The sequence below is a fragment of the Salvelinus fontinalis genome, chromosome 31, assembly GCF_029448725.1.
Source record: "Salvelinus fontinalis isolate EN_2023a chromosome 31, ASM2944872v1, whole genome shotgun sequence".
NCBI lineage: Eukaryota > Metazoa > Chordata > Actinopteri > Salmoniformes > Salmonidae > Salvelinus > Salvelinus fontinalis.
Genome location: NC_074695.1, coordinates 3548508 through 3566299, shown reverse-complemented (window position 1 = coordinate 3566299; position 17792 = coordinate 3548508). Strand labels below are relative to the sequence as shown.

The window sequence follows — 17792 nt, the reverse complement described above, 5'->3', positions numbered from 1 at the left end:
CCCAGTTAACAGGGATAATACCAGTGACAGTTAACAGGGATAATACCAGTGACAGCCCAGTTAATAGGGATAATACCAGTGACAGTTAACAGGGATAATACCAGTGACAGTTAACAGGGATAATACCAGTGACAGTCCAGTTAACAGGGATAATACCAGTGACAGCCCAGTTAACAGGGATAATACCAGTGACAGCCCAGTTAACAGGGATAATACCAGTGACAGTTAACAGGGATAATACCAGTGACAGCCCAGTTAACAGGGATAATAACCGTGACAGTTAACAGGGATAATAACAGTGACAGCCCAGTTAACAGGGATAATAACAGTGACAGCCCAGTTAACAGGGATAATAACAGTGACAGTTAACAGGGATAATACCAGTGACAGCCCAGTTAACAGGGATAATACCAGTGACAGCCCAGTTAACAGGGATAATACCAGTGACAGCCCAGTTAACAGGGATAATACCAGTGACAGCCCAGTTAACAGGGATAATAACAGTGACAGCCCAGTTAACAGGGATAATACCAGTGACAGTTAACAGGGATAATAACAGTGACAGCCCAGTTAACAGGGATAATACCAGTGACAGCCCAGTTAACAGGGATAATACGAGTGACAGCCCAGTTAACAGGGATAATAACAGTGACAGTTAACAGGGATAATACCAGTGACAGCCCAGTTAACAGGGATAATACCAGTGACAGCCCAGTTAACAGGGATAATAACAGTGACAGTTAACAGGGATAATACCAGTGACAGCCCAGTTAACAGGGATAATACCAGTGACAGTTAACAGGGATAATACCAGTGACAGCCCAGTTAACAGGGATAATACCAGTGACAGCCCAGTTAACAGGGATAATAACAGTGACAGCCCAGGTAACAGGGATAATACCAGTGACAGCCCAGTTAACAGGGATAATAACAGTGACAGCCCAGTTAACAGGGATAATACCAGTGACAGCCCAGTTAACAGGGATAATACCAGTGACAGCCCAGTTAACAGGGATAATAACAGTGACAGCCCAGTTAACAGGGATAATGACAGTGACAGCCCAGTTAACAGGGATAATACCAGTGACAGCCCAGTTAACAGGGATAATACCAGTGACAGTTAACAGGGATAATAACAGTGACAGCCCAGTTAACAGGGATAATACCAGTGACAGTTAACAGGGATAATAACACAGACAGCCCAGTTAACAGTGAAAATACCAGTGACAGTCCAGTTAACAGAGATAATAACAGTGACAGCCCAGTTAACAGGGATAATACCAGTGACAGCCCAGTTAACAGGGATAATACCAGTGACAGCCCAGTTAACAGGGATAATAACAGTGACAGCCCAGTTAACAGGGATAATAACAGTGACAGCCCAGTTAACAGGGATAATACCAGTGACAGTTAACAGGGATAATAACAGTGACAGCCCAGTTAACAGGGATAATACCAGTGACAGCCCAGTTAACAGGGATAATACCAGTGACAGCCCAGTTAACAGGGATAATAACAGTGACAGCCCAGTTAACAGGGATAATAACAGTGACAGCCCAGTTAACAGGGATAATACCAGTGACAGTTAACAGGGATAATAACAGTGACAGCCCAGTTAACAGGGATAATACCAGTGACAGCCCAGTTAACAGGGATAATACGAGTGACAGCCCAGTTAACAGGGATAATAACAGTGACAGTTAACAGGGATAATACCAGTGACAGCCCAGTTAACAGGGATAATACCAGTGACAGCCCAGTTAACAGGGATAATAACAGTGACAGTTAACAGGGATAATACCAGTGACAGCCCAGTTAACAGGGATAATACCAGTGACAGTTAACAGGGATAATACCAGTGACAGCCCAGTTAACAGGGATAATACCAGTGACAGCCCAGTTAACAGGGATAATAACAGTGACAGCCCAGGTAACAGGGATAATACCAGTGACAGCCCAGTTAACAGGGATAATAACAGTGACAGCCCAGTTAACAGGGATAATACCAGTGACAGCCCAGTTAACAGGGATAATACCAGTGACAGCCCAGTTAACAGGGATAATAACAGTGACAGCCCAGTTAACAGGGATAATGACAGTGACAGCCCAGTTAACAGGGATAATACCAGTGACAGCCCAGTTAACAGGGATAATACCAGTGACAGTTAACAGGGATAATAACAGTGACAGCCCAGTTAACAGGGATAATACCAGTGACAGTTAACAGGGATAATAACACAGACAGCCCAGTTAACAGTGATAATACCAGTGACAGTCCAGTTAACAGAGATAATAACAGTGACAGCCCAGTTAACAGGGATAATACCAGTGACAGCCCAGTTAACAGGGATAATACCAGTGACAGCCCAGTTAACAGGGATAATAACAGTGACAGCCCAGTTAACAGGGATAATAACAGTGACAGCCCAGTTAACAGGGATAATACCAGTGACAGTTAACAGGGATAATAACAGTGACAGCCCAGTTAACAGGGATAATACCAGTGACAGCCCAGTTAACAGGGATAATACCAGTGACAGCCCAGTTAACAGGGATAATAACAGTGACAGCCCAGTTAACAGGGATAATAACAGTGACAGCCCAGTTAACAGGGATAATACCAGTGACAGCCCAGTTAACAGGGATAATACCAGTGACAGCCCAGTTAACAGGGATAATAACAGTGACAGCCCAGTTAACAGGGATAATAACAGTGACAGCCCAGTTAACAGGGATAATACCAGTGACAGCCCAGTTAACAGTGACAGCCCAGTTAACAGGGATAATAACAGTGACAGCCCAGTTAACAGTGATAATACCAGTGACAGTTAACAGGGATAATACCAGTGACAGCCCAGTTAACAGGGATAATACCAGTGACAGCCCAGTTAACAGGGATAATACCAGTGACAGCCCAGTTAACAGGGATAATACCAGTGACAGTTAACAGGGATAATAACAGTGACAGCCCAGTTAACAGGGATAATACCAGTGACAGTTAACAGGGATAATACCAGTGACAGCCCAGTTAACAGGGATAATACCAGTGACAGTTAACAGGGATAATACCAGTGACAGCCCAGTTAATAGGGATAATACCAGTGACAGTTAACAGGGATAATACCAGTGACAGTTAACAGGGATAATACCAGTGACAGTCCAGTTAACAGGGATAATACCAGTGACAGCCCAGTTAACAGGGATAATACCAGTGACAGCCCAGTTAACAGGGATAATACCAGTGACAGTTAACAGGGATAATACCAGTGACAGCCCAGTTAACAGGGATAATAACCGTGACAGTTAACAGGGATAATAACAGTGACAGCCCAGTTAACAGGGATAATAACAGTGACAGCCCAGTTAACAGGGATAATAACAGTGACAGTTAACAGGGATAATACCAGTGACAGCCCAGTTAACAGGGATAATACCAGTGACAGCCCAGTTAACAGGGATAATACCAGTGACAGCCCAGTTAACAGGGATAATACCAGTGACAGCCCAGTTAACAGGGATAATAACAGTGACAGCCCAGTTAACAGGGATAATACCAGTGACAGTTAACAGGGATAATAACAGTGACAGCCCAGTTAACAGGGATAATACCAGTGACAGCCCAGTTAACAGGGATAATACGAGTGACAGCCCAGTTAACAGGGATAATAACAGTGACAGTTAACAGGGATAATACCAGTGACAGCCCAGTTAACAGGGATAATACCAGTGACAGCCCAGTTAACAGGGATAATAACAGTGACAGTTAACAGGGATAATACCAGTGACAGCCCAGTTAACAGGGATAATACCAGTGACAGTTAACAGGGATAATACCAGTGACAGCCCAGTTAACAGGGATAATACCAGTGACAGCCCAGTTAACAGGGATAATAACAGTGACAGCCCAGGTAACAGGGATAATACCAGTGACAGCCCAGTTAACAGGGATAATAACAGTGACAGCCCAGTTAACAGGGATAATACCAGTGACAGCCCAGTTAACAGGGATAATACCAGTGACAGCCCAGTTAACAGGGATAATAACAGTGACAGCCCAGTTAACAGGGATAATGACAGTGACAGCCCAGTTAACAGGGATAATACCAGTGACAGCCCAGTTAACAGGGATAATACCAGTGACAGTTAACAGGGATAATAACAGTGACAGCCCAGTTAACAGGGATAATACCAGTGACAGTTAACAGGGATAATAACACAGACAGCCCAGTTAACAGTGATAATACCAGTGACAGTCCAGTTAACAGAGATAATAACAGTGACAGCCCAGTTAACAGGGATAATACCAGTGACAGCCCAGTTAACAGGGATAATACCAGTGACAGCCCAGTTAACAGGGATAATAACAGTGACAGCCCAGTTAACAGGGATAATAACAGTGACAGCCCAGTTAACAGGGATAATACCAGTGACAGTTAACAGGGATAATAACAGTGACAGCCCAGTTAACAGGGATAATACCAGTGACAGCCCAGTTAACAGGGATAATACCAGTGACAGCCCAGTTAACAGGGATAATAACAGTGACAGCCCAGTTAACAGGGATAATAACAGTGACAGCCCAGTTAACAGGGATAATACCAGTGACAGTTAACAGGGATAATAACAGTGACAGCCCAGTTAACAGGGATAATACCAGTGACAGCCCAGTTAACAGGGATAATACGAGTGACAGCCCAGTTAACAGGGATAATAACAGTGACAGTTAACAGGGATAATACCAGTGACAGCCCAGTTAACAGGGATAATACCAGTGACAGCCCAGTTAACAGGGATAATAACAGTGACAGTTAACAGGGATAATACCAGTGACAGCCCAGTTAACAGGGATAATACCAGTGACAGTTAACAGGGATAATACCAGTGACAGCCCAGTTAACAGGGATAATACCAGTGACAGCCCAGTTAACAGGGATAATAACAGTGACAGCCCAGGTAACAGGGATAATACCAGTGACAGCCCAGTTAACAGGGATAATAACAGTGACAGCCCAGTTAACAGGGATAATACCAGTGACAGCCCAGTTAACAGGGATAATACCAGTGACAGCCCAGTTAACAGGGATAATAACAGTGACAGCCCAGTTAACAGGGATAATGACAGTGACAGCCCAGTTAACAGGGATAATACCAGTGACAGCCCAGTTAACAGGGATAATACCAGTGACAGTTAACAGGGATAATAACAGTGACAGCCCAGTTAACAGGGATAATACCAGTGACAGTTAACAGGGATAATAACACAGACAGCCCAGTTAACAGTGATAATACCAGTGACAGTCCAGTTAACAGAGATAATAACAGTGACAGCCCAGTTAACAGGGATAATACCAGTGACAGCCCAGTTAACAGGGATAATACCAGTGACAGCCCAGTTAACAGGGATAATAACAGTGACAGCCCAGTTAACAGGGATAATAACAGTGACAGCCCAGTTAACAGGGATAATACCAGTGACAGTTAACAGGGATAATAACAGTGACAGCCCAGTTAACAGGGATAATACCAGTGACAGCCCAGTTAACAGGGATAATACCAGTGACAGCCCAGTTAACAGGGATAATAACAGTGACAGCCCAGTTAACAGGGATAATAACAGTGACAGCCCAGTTAACAGGGATAATACCAGTGACAGCCCAGTTAACAGGGATAATACCAGTGACAGCCCAGTTAACAGGGATAATAACAGTGACAGCCCAGTTAACAGGGATAATAACAGTGACAGCCCAGTTAACAGGGATAATACCAGTGACAGCCCAGTTAACAGTGACAGCCCAGTTAACAGGGATAATAACAGTGACAGCCCAGTTAACAGTGATAATACCAGTGACAGTTAACAGGGATAATACCAGTGACAGCCCAGTTAACAGGGATAATACCAGTGACAGCCCAGTTAACAGGGATAATACCAGTGACAGCCCAGTTAACAGGGATAATACCAGTGACAGTTAACAGGGATAATAACAGTGACAGCCCAGTTAACAGGGATAATACCAGTGACAGTTAACAGGGATAATACCAGTGACAGCCCAGTTAACAGGGATAATACCAGTGACAGCCCAGTTAACAGGGATAATACCAGTGACAGTTAACAGGGATAATAACAGTGACAGCCCAGTTAACAGTGATAATACCAGTGACAGTTAACAGGGATAATACCAGTGACAGCCCAGTTAACAGGGATAATACCAGTGACAGCCCAGTTAACAGGGATAATACCAGTGAGAGCCCAGTTAACAGGGATAATAACAGTGACAGCACAGTTAACAGGGAAAATAACAGTGACAGCCCAGGTAACAGGGATAATACCAGTGACAGTCCAGTTAACAGGGATAATAACAGTGACAGCCCAGTTAACAGGGATAATACCAGTGACAGCCCAGTTAACAGAGATAATACCAGTGACAGTTAACAGGGATAATACCAGTGACAGCCCAGTTAACAGGGATAATACCAGTGACAGCCCAGTTAACAGGGATAATACCAGTGACAGTCCAGTTAACAGGGATAATACCAGTGACAGTTAACAGGGATAATAACAGTGACAGCCCAGTTAACAGGGATAATACCAGTGACAGCCCAGTTAACAGGGATAATACCAGTGACAGTCCAGTTAACAGGGATAATACCAGTGACAGTTAACAGGGATAATAACAGTGACAGCCCAGTTAACAGGGATAATACCAGTGACAGCCCAGTTAACAGGGATAATACCAGTGACAGTTAACAGGGATAATACCAGTGACAGTCCAGTTAACAGGGATAATACCAGTGACAGTTAACAGGGATAATACCAGTGACAGTTAACAGGGATAATACCAGTGACAGCCCAGTTAACAGGGATAATACCAGTGACAGTCCAGTTAACAGGGATAATACCAGTGACAGCCCAGTTAACAGGGATAATACCAGTGACAGCCCAGTTAACAGGGATAATACCAGTGACAGCCCAGTTAACAGGGATAATAACAGTGACAGCCCAGTTAACAGGGATAATACCAGTGACAGCCCAGTTAACAGGGATAATAACAGTGACAGCCCAGTTAACAGGGATAATACCCGTGACAGTTAACATGGATAATAACAGTGACAGTCCAGTTAACAGGGATAATACCAGTGACAGTCCAGTTAACAGGGATAATAACAGTGACAGCCGTTAACAGGGATAATACCAGTGACAGCCCAGTTAGCAGGGATAATAACAGTGACAGCCCAGTTAACAGTGACATCCCAGTTAACAGGGATAATACAGGTGACAGCCCAGTTAACAGGGATAATACCAGTGACAGTTAACAGGGATAATAACAGTGACAGCCCAGTTAACAGGGATAATAACAGTGACAGCCCAGTTAACAGTGACAGCCCAGTTAACAGGGATAATACCAGTGACAGTTAACAGGGATAATAACAGTGACAGCCCAGTTAACAGGGATAATACCAGTGACAGCCCAGTTAACAGAGATAATACCAGTGACAGCCCAGTTAACAGGGATAATACCAGTGACAGCCCAGTTAACAGGGATAATACCAGTGACAGCCCAGTTAACAGAGATAATACCAGTGACAGCCAAGTTAACAGGGATAATACCAGTGACAGCCCAGTTAACAGGGATAATACCAGTGACAGTCCAGTTAACAGGGATAATACCAGTGACAGTTAACAGGGATAATAACAGTGACAGTCCAGTTAACAGGGATAATACCAGTGACAGCCCAGTTAACAGGGATAATAACAGTGACAGCCCAGTTAACAGGGATAATAACAGTGACAGCCCAGTTAACAGGGATAATAACAGTGACAGCCCAGTTAACAGGGATAATACCAGTGACAGCCCAGTTAACAGGGATAATACCAGTGACAGCCCAGTTAACAGGGATAATACCAGTGACAGCCCAGTTAACAGGGATAATAACAGTGACAGGTAACAGGGATAATACCAGTGACAGCCCAGTTAACAGGGATAATACCAGTGACAGCCCAGTTAACAGGGATAATACCAGTGACAGTTAACAGGGATAATAACAGTGACAGCCCAGTTAACAGGGATAATAACAGTGACAGCCCAGTTAACAGGGATAATACCAGTGACAGCCCAGTTAACAGGGATAATACCAGTGACAGTTAACAGGGATAATACCAGTGACAGCCCAGTTAACAGGGATAATAACAGTGACAGTCCAGTTAACAGGGATAATACCAGTGACAGCCCAGTTAACAGGGATAATAACAGTGACAGCCCAGTTAACAGGGATAATACCAGTGACAGCCCAGTTAACAGGGATAATACCAGTGACAGCCCAGTTAACAGGGATAATAACAGTGACAGCCCAGTTAACAGGGATAATAACAGTGACAGCCCAGTTAACAGGGATAATACCAGTGACAGCCCAGTTAACAGGGATAATACCAGTGACAGTTAACAGGGATAATAACAGTGACAGCCCAGTTAACAGGGATAATACCAGTGACAGTTAACAGGGATAATAACACAGACAGCCCAGTTAACAGTGATAATACCAGTGACAGTCCAGTTAACAGAGATAATAACAGTGACAGCCCAGTTAACAGGGATAATACCAGTGACAGCCCAGTTAACAGGGATAATACCAGTGACAGCCCAGTTAACAGGGATAATAACAGTGACAGCCCAGTTAACAGGGATAATAACAGTGACAGCCCAGTTAACAGGGATAATACCAGTGACAGTTAACAGGGATAATAACAGTGACAGCCCAGTTAACAGGGATAATACCAGTGACAGCCCAGTTAACAGGGATAATACCAGTGACAGCCCAGTTAACAGGGATAATAACAGTGACAGCCCAGTTAACAGGGATAATAACAGTGACAGCCCAGTTAACAGGGATAATACCAGTGACAGCCCAGTTAACAGGGATAATACCAGTGACAGCCCAGTTAACAGGGATAATAACAGTGACAGCCCAGTTAACAGGGATAATAACAGTGACAGCCCAGTTAACAGGGATAATACCAGTGACAGCCCAGTTAACAGTGACAGCCCAGTTAACAGGGATAATAACAGTGACAGCCCAGTTAACAGTGATAATACCAGTGACAGTTAACAGGGATAATACCAGTGACAGCCCAGTTAACGGGGATAATACCAGTGACAGCCCAGTTAACAGGGATAATACCAGTGACAGCCCAGTTAACAGGGATAATACCAGTGACAGTTAACAGGGATAATAACAGTGACAGCCCAGTTAACAGGGATAATACCAGTGACAGTTAACAGGGATAATAACAGTGACAGCCCAGTTAACAGGGATAATACCAGTGACAGTCCAGTTAACAGGGATAATAACAGTGACAGCCCAGTTAACAGGGATAATACCAGTGACAGCCCAGTTAACAGGGATAATACCAGTGACAGCCCAGTTAACAGGGATAATACCAGTGACAGCCCAGTTAACAGGGATAATAACAGTGACAGCCCAGTTAACAGGGATAATACCAGTGACAGCCCAGTTAACAGGGATAATACCAGTGACAGCCCAGTTAACAGGGATAATACCAGTGACAGCCCAGTTAACAGGGATAATAACAGTGACAGCCCAGTTAACAGGGATAATAACAGTGACAGCCCAGTTAACAGGGATAATACCAGTGACAGCCCAGTTAACAGGGATAATAACAGTGACAGCCCAGTTAACAGGGATAATACCAGTGACAGCCCAGTTAACAGGGATAATAACAGTGACAGCCCAGTTAACAGGGATAATACCAGTGACAGCCCAGTTAACAGGGATAATACCAGTGACAGCCCAGTTAACAGTGACAGCCCAGTTAACAGGGATAATAACAGTGACAGCCCAGTTAACAGGGATAATACCAGTGACAGTTAACAGGGATAATACCAGTGACAGCCCAGTTAACAGGGATAATACCAGTGACAGCCCAGTTAACAGGGATAATACCAGTGACAGCCCAGTTAACAGGGATAATAACAGTGACAGCCCAGTTAACAGGGATAATACCAGTGACAGTCCAGTTAACAGGGATAATAACAGTGACAGCCCAGTTAACAGGGATAATACCAGTGACAGCCCAGTTAACAGAGATAATACCAGTGACAGTTAACAGGGATAATACCAGTGACAGCCCAGTTAACAGGGATAATACCAGTGACAGCCCAGTTAACAGGGATAATACCAGTGACAGTCCAGTTAACAGGGATAATACCAGTGACAGTTAACAGGGATAATAACAGTGACAGCCCAGTTAACAGGGATAATACCAGTGACAGCCCAGTTAACAGGGATAATACCAGTGACAGTCCAGTTAACAGGGATAATACCAGTGACAGTTAACAGGGATAATAACAGTGACAGTCCAGTTAACAGGGATAATACCAGTGACAGCCCAGTTAACAGGGATAATACCAGTGACAGTTAACAGGGATAATACCAGTGACAGTCCAGTTAACAGGGATAATACCAGTGACAGTTAACAGGGATAATACCAGTGACAGTTAACAGGGATAATACCAGTGACAGCCCAGTTAACAGGGATAATACCAGTGACAGTCCAGTTAACAGGGATAATACCAGTGACAGTTAACAGGGATAATAACAGTGACAGCCCAGTTAACAGGAATAATACCAGTGACAGTCCAGTTAACAGGGATAATACCAGTGACAGCCCAGTTAACAGGGATAATACCAGTGACAGCCCAGTTAACAGGGATAATACCAGTGACAGCCCAGTTAACAGGGATAATAACAGTGACAGCCCAGTTAACAGGGATAATACCAGTGACAGCCCAGTTAACAGGGATAATAACAGTGACAGCCCAGTTAACAGGGATAATACCCGTGACAGTTAACAGGGATAATAACAGTGACAGTCCAGTTAACAGGGATAATACCAGTGACAGTCCAGTTAACAGGGATAATAACAGTGACAGCCCAGTTAACAGGGATAATACCAGTGACAGCCCAGTTAGCAGGGATAATAACAGTGACAGCCCAGTTAACAGTGACATCCCAGTTAACAGGGATAATACCAGTGACAGCCCAGTTAACAGGGATAATACCAGTGACAGTTAACAGGGATAATAACAGTGACAGCCCAGTTAACAGGGATAATACCAGTGACAGCCCAGTTAACAGGGATAATACCAGTGACAGCCCAGTTAACAGGGATAATAACAGTGACAGCCCAGTTAACAGTGACAGCCCAGTTAACAGGGATAATACCAGTGACAGTTAACAGGGATAATAACAGTGACAGCCCAGTTAACAGGGATAATACCAGTGACAGCCCAGTTAACAGGGATAATACCAGTGACAGCCCAGTTAACAGGGATAATACCAGTGACAGCCCAGTTAACAGGGATAATACCAGTGACAGCCCAGTTAACAGGGATAATACCAGTGACAGCCCAGTTAACAGGGATAATACCAGTGACAGCCCAGTTAACAGGGATAATACCAGTGACAGCCCAGTTAACAGGGATAATACCAGTGACAGTCCAGTTAACAGGGATAATACCAGTGACAGTTAACAGGGATAATAACAGTGACAGCCCAGTTAACAGGGATAATACCAGTGACAGCCCAGTTAACAGGGATAATACCAGTGACAGTTAACAGGGATAATACCAGTGACAGTCCAGTTAACAGGGATAATACCAGTGACAGCCCAGTTAACAGGGATAATACCAGTGACAGCCCAGTTAACAGGGATAATAACAGTGACAGCCCAGTTAACAGGGATAATACCAGTGACAGCCCAGTTAACAGGGATAATACCAGTGACAGCCCAGTTAACAGGGATAATAACAGTGACAGCCCAGTTAACAGGGATAATACCAGTGACAGCCCAGTTAACAGGGATAATACCAGTGACAGCCCAGTTAACAGGGATAATACCAGTGACAGCCCAGTTAACAGGGATAATAACAGTGACAGCCCAGTTAACAGGGATAATAACAGTGACAGCCCAGTTAACAGGGATAATACCAGTGACAGCCCAGTTAACAGGGATAATACCAGTGACAGCCCAGTTAACAGGGATAATAACAGTGACAGCCCAGTTAACAGGGATAATACCAGTGACAGCCCAGTTAACAGGGATAATAACAGTGACAGCCCAGTTAACAGGGATAATACCAGTGACAGTTAACAGGGATAATAACAGTGACAGTCCAGTTAACAGGGATAATACCAGTGACAGTCCAGTTAACAGGGATAATAACAGTGACAGCCCAGTTAACAGGGATAATACCAGTGACAGCCCAGTTAGCAGGGATAATAACAGTGACAGCCCAGTTAACAGTGACATCCCAGTTAACAGGGATAATACCAGTGACAGTTAACAGGGATAATAACAGTGACAGCCCAGTTAACAGGGATAATACCAGTGACAGCCCAGTTAACAGGGATAATACCAGTGACAGCCCAGTTAACAGGGATAATAACAGTGACAGCCCAGTTAACAGTGACAGCCCAGTTAACAGGGATAATACCAGTGACAGTTAACAGGGATAATAACAGTGACAGCCCAGTTAACAGGGATAATACCAGTGACAGCCCAGTTAACAGGGATAATACCAGTGACAGCCCAGTTAACAGAGATAATACCAGTGACAGCCCAGTTAACAGGGATAATACCAGTGACAGCCCAGTTAACAGGGATAATACCAGTGACAGCCCAGTTAACAGAGATAATACCAGTGACAGCCCAGTTAACAGGGATAATACCAGTGACAGCCCAGTTAACAGGGATAATACCAGTGACAGTCCAGTTAACAGGGATAATACCAGTGACAGTTAACAGGGATAATAACAGTGACAGTCCAGTTAACAGGGATAATACCAGTGACAGCCCAGTTAACAGGGATAATACCAGTGACAGTTAACAGGGATAATACCAGTGACAGTCCAGTTAACAGGGATAATACCAGTGACAGCCCAGTTAACAGGGATAATACCAGTGACAGCCCAGTTAACAGGGATAATAACAGTGACAGCCCAGTTAACAGGGATAATACCAGTGACAGCCCAGTTAACAGGGATAATACCAGTGACAGCCCAGTTAACAGGGATAATAACAGTGACAGCCCAGTTAACAGGGATAATACCAGTGACAGCCCAGTTAACAGGGATAATACCAGTGACAGCCCAGTTAACAGGGATAATACCAGTGACAGCCCAGTTAACAGGGATAATAACAGTGACAGTTAACAGGGATAATACCAGTGACAGTTAACAGGGATAATACCAGTGACAGCCCAGTTAACAGGGATAATACCAGTGACAGTCCAGTTAACAGGGATAATACCAGTGACAGTTAACAGGGATAATAACAGTGACAGCCCAGTTAACAGGGATAATACCAGTGACAGTCCAGTTAACAGGGATAATACCAGTGACAGCCCAGTTAACAGGGATAATACCAGTGACAGCCCAGTTAACAGGGATAATACCAGTGACAGCCCAGTTAACAGGGATAATAACAGTGACAGCCCAGTTAACAGGGATAATACCAGTGACAGTTAACAGGGATAATACCAGTGACAGCCCAGTTAACAGGGATAATACCAGTGACAGCCCAGTTAGCAGGGATAATAACAGTGACAGCCCAGTTAACAGTGACATCCCAGTTAACAGGGATAATACCAGTGACAGCCCAGTTAACAGGGATAATACCAGTGACAGTTAACAGGGATAATAACAGTGACAGCCCAGTTAACAGGGATAATACCAGTGACAGCCCAGTTAATAGGGATAATACCAGTGACAGCCCAGTTAACAGGGATAATAACAGTGACAGCCCAGTTAACATGGATAATACCAGTGACAGCCCAGTTAACAGGGATAATACCAGTGACAGCCCAGTTAACAGGGATAATACCAGTGACAGTTAACAGGGATAATACCAGTGACAGCCCAGTTAACAGGGATAATACCAGTGACAGTTAACAGGGATAATAACAGTGACAGCCCAGTTAACAGGGATAATACCAGTGACAGCCCAGTTAACAGGGATAATAAGAGTGACAGCCCAGTTAACAGGGATAATACCAGTGACAGTTAACAGGGATAATACCAGTGACAGTTAACAGGGATAATACAAGTGACAGCCCAGTTAACAGGGATAATAACAGTGACAGTTAACAGAGATAATACCAGTGACAGTTAACAGGGATAATAACAGTGACAGCCCAGTTAACAGGGATAATACCAGTGACAGTCCAGTTAACAGGGATAATACCAGTGACAGTTAACAGGGATAATAACAGTGACAGCCCAGTTAACAGGGATTATACCAGTGACAGCCCAGTTAACAGGGATAATACCAGTGACAGTTAACAGGGATAATAACAGTGACAGCCCAGTTAACAGGGATAATACCAGTGACAGCCCAGTTAACAGAGATAATACCAGTGACAGTTAACAGGGATAATACCAGTGACAGCCCAGTTAACAGAGATAATACCAGTGACAGTTAACAGGGATAATACCAGTGACAGCCCAGTTAACAGGGATAATAACAGTGACAGTTAACAGGGATAATAACAGTGACAGCCCAGTTAACAGGGATAATACCAGTGACAGCCCAGTTAACAGAGATAATACCAGTGACAGTTAACAGGGATAATACCAGTGACAGCCCAGTTAACAGAGATAATACCAGTGACAGTTAACAGGGATAATAACAGTGACAGCCCAGTTAACAGGGATAATAACAGTGACAGCCCAGTTAACAGGGATAATACCAGTGACAGCCCAGTTAACAGGGATAATAACACTGACAGCCCAGTTAACAGGGATAATACCAGTGACAGTCCAGTTAACAGGGATAATACCAGTGACAGCCCAGTTAACAGAGATAATACCAGTGACAGTTAACAGGGATAATACCAGTGACAGTCCAGTTAACAGGGATAATACCAGTGACAGCCCAGTTAACAGTGATAATACCAGTGACAGCCCAGTTAACAGGGATAATACCAGTGACAGTCCAGTTAACAGGGATAATACCAGTGACAGCCCAGTTAACAGGGATAATACCAGTGACAGCCCAGTTAACAGGGATAATACCAGTGACAGCCCAGTTAACAGGGATAATACCAGTGACAGCCCAGTTAACAGGGATAATACCAGTGACAGTTAACAGGGATAATACCAGTGACAGCCCAGTTAACAGGGATAATACCAGTGACAGCTCAGTTAACAGGGATAATACCAGTGACAGCCCAGTTAACAGGGATAATACCAGTGACAGCCCAGTTAACAGGGATAATAACAGTGACAGCCCAGTTAACAGGGATAATACCAGTGACAGCCCAGTTAACAGGGATAATACCAGTGACAGCCCAGTTAACAGGGATAATACCAGTGACAGCCCAGTTAACAGGGATAATACCAGTGACAGCCCAGTTAACAGGGATAATACCAGTGACAGCCCAGTTAACAGGGATAATAACAGTGACAGCCCAGTTAACAGGGATAATACCAGTGACAGCCCAGTTAACAGGGATAATACCAGTGACAGCCCAGTTAACAGGGATAATACCAGTGACAGCCCAGTTAACAGGGATAATACCAGTGACAGCCCAGTTAACAGGGATAATACCAGTGACAGCCCAGTTAGCAGGGATAATAACAGTGACAGCCCAGTTAACAGGGATAATACCAGTGACAGCCCAGTTAACAGGGATAATACCAGTGACAGCCCAGTTAACAGGGATAATACCAGTGACAGCCCAGTTAACAGGGATAATACCAGTGACAGCCCAGTTAACAGGGATAATACCAGTGACAGCCCAGTTAACAGGGATAATACCAGTGACAGCCCAGTTAACAGGGATAATGCCAGTGACAGTTAACAGGGATAATACCAGTGACAGCCCAGTTAACAGGGATAATGCCAGTGACAGTTAACAGGGATAATACCAGTGACAGCCCAGTTAACAGGGATAATACCAGTGACAGCCCAGTTAGCTGTGAGCCGATACACTTCAGCGTTAATGAGTCGTGACCTTTGGGGTGTGTTCTATTTAAAACCTACACATGCCACCCACTGTTGTGTGTGTGTGTGCGTGTTTATGTGTGTGTGTGTACTTACAACACTTTGAGATTGTGTAGACCATGGAGAGCGAGGCCAGAGATGTACCGTAACTGGTTCCCTGAGAGACGCCTGGAGAGATAAACAGATACATCATGTGTATGTAATAGTATGTCACGGACCCTCCTCAGGGGCCTCAGGGTTATTCTAGAATCTATTCCTTTCACCGTGGTCAGTGTAGGATCCCAACCCACACACAGACACACAGACACACAGACACACAGACACAGGCAGACAAAGAGACACACACACACACCTAAGACACTGATATTCATGTCGACGTGTCTTTGTGTGGTGAACCATTGCCAAATCTCACACTCCACAGCTAAACCAGTCATTCTACTGTAAAACTACAGCACTGAAACACTGGACTACAGTACAGCTAAACCTGTCATTCTACTGTAAAACTACAGCACTGAAACACTGGACTACAGTACAGCTAAACCTATCAGTCTACTGTAAAACTACAGGGCTGAAACACTGGACCAAAGTACAGCTAAACCTGTCAGTCTACTGTAAAACTACAGGGCTGAAACACTGGACCAAAGTACAGCTAAACCAGTCAGTCTACTGTAAAACTACAGGGCTGAAACACTGGACCAAAGTACAGCTAAACCTGTCAGTCTACTGTAAAACTACAGGGCTGAAACACTGGACCAAAGTACAGCTAAACCAGTCAGTCTACTGTAAAACTACAGGGCTGAAACACTGGACCAAAGTACAGCTAAACCTGTCAGTCTACTGTAAAACTACAGGGCTGAAACACTGGACCAAAGTACAGCTAAACCAGTCAGTCTACTGTAAAACTACAGTACTGAAACACTGGGCCAAAGTACAGCTAAACCTGTCAGTCTACTGTAAAACTACAGCACTGAAACACTGGACTACAGTACAGCTAAACCAGTCAGTCTACTGTAAAACTACAGGGCTGAAACACTGGACTAAAGTACAGCTAAACCAGTCAGTCTACTGTAAAACTACAGGGCTGAAACACTGGACCAAAGTACAGCTAAACCAGTCAGTCTACTGTAAAACTACAGGGCTGAAACACTGGACCAAAGTACAGTATAACAATCACCTGTCAGTCTACTGTAAAACTACAGGGCTGAAACACTGGACCAAAGTACAGCTAAACCAGTCAGTCTACTGTAAAACTACAGGGCTGAAACACTGGACCAAAGTACAGCTAAACCAGTCAGTCTACTGTAAAACTACAGTACTGAAACACTGGGCCAAAGTACAGTATAACAATCACCTGACAGTCTACTGTAAAACTACAGGGCTGAAACACTGGACCAAAGTACAGCTAAACCTGTCAGTCTACTGTAAAACTACAGCACTGAAACACTGGACTACAGTACAGCTAAACCAGTCAGTCTACTGTAAAACTACAGGGCTGAAACACTGGACCAAAGTACAGCTAAACCAGTCAGTCTACTGTAAAACTACAGCACTGAAACACTGGACCAAAGTACAGCTAAACCAGTCAGTCTACTGTAAAACTACAGGGCTGAAACACTGGACTACAGTACAGCTAAACCTGTCAGTCTACTGTAAAACTACAGTACTGAAACACTGGACCAAAGTACAGTATAACAATCACCTGACAGTCTACTGTAAAACTACAGGGCTGAAACACTGGACCAAAGTACAGCTAAACCTGTCAGTCTACTGTAAA

At 44.1% G+C, this 17792-nt stretch overlaps 1 protein-coding gene across 1 annotated transcript in view; it reads right to left on the bottom strand.

The window, feature by feature from the left end:
* Positions 1–17792, bottom strand: part of LOC129829431 (leucine-rich repeat-containing G-protein coupled receptor 6) — a 132779-nt gene that overhangs the window by 67850 nt on the left and 47137 nt on the right. The window contains exons 4-5 of the mRNA XM_055891124.1: positions 17642–17665; positions 16115–16186 (exon numbers count right to left, since the gene is read on the bottom strand). Coding sequence (XP_055747099.1) covers positions 16115–16186; positions 17642–17665 — 96 coding nt within the window. The remainder of the gene's footprint in view (positions 1–16114; positions 16187–17641; positions 17666–17792) is intronic.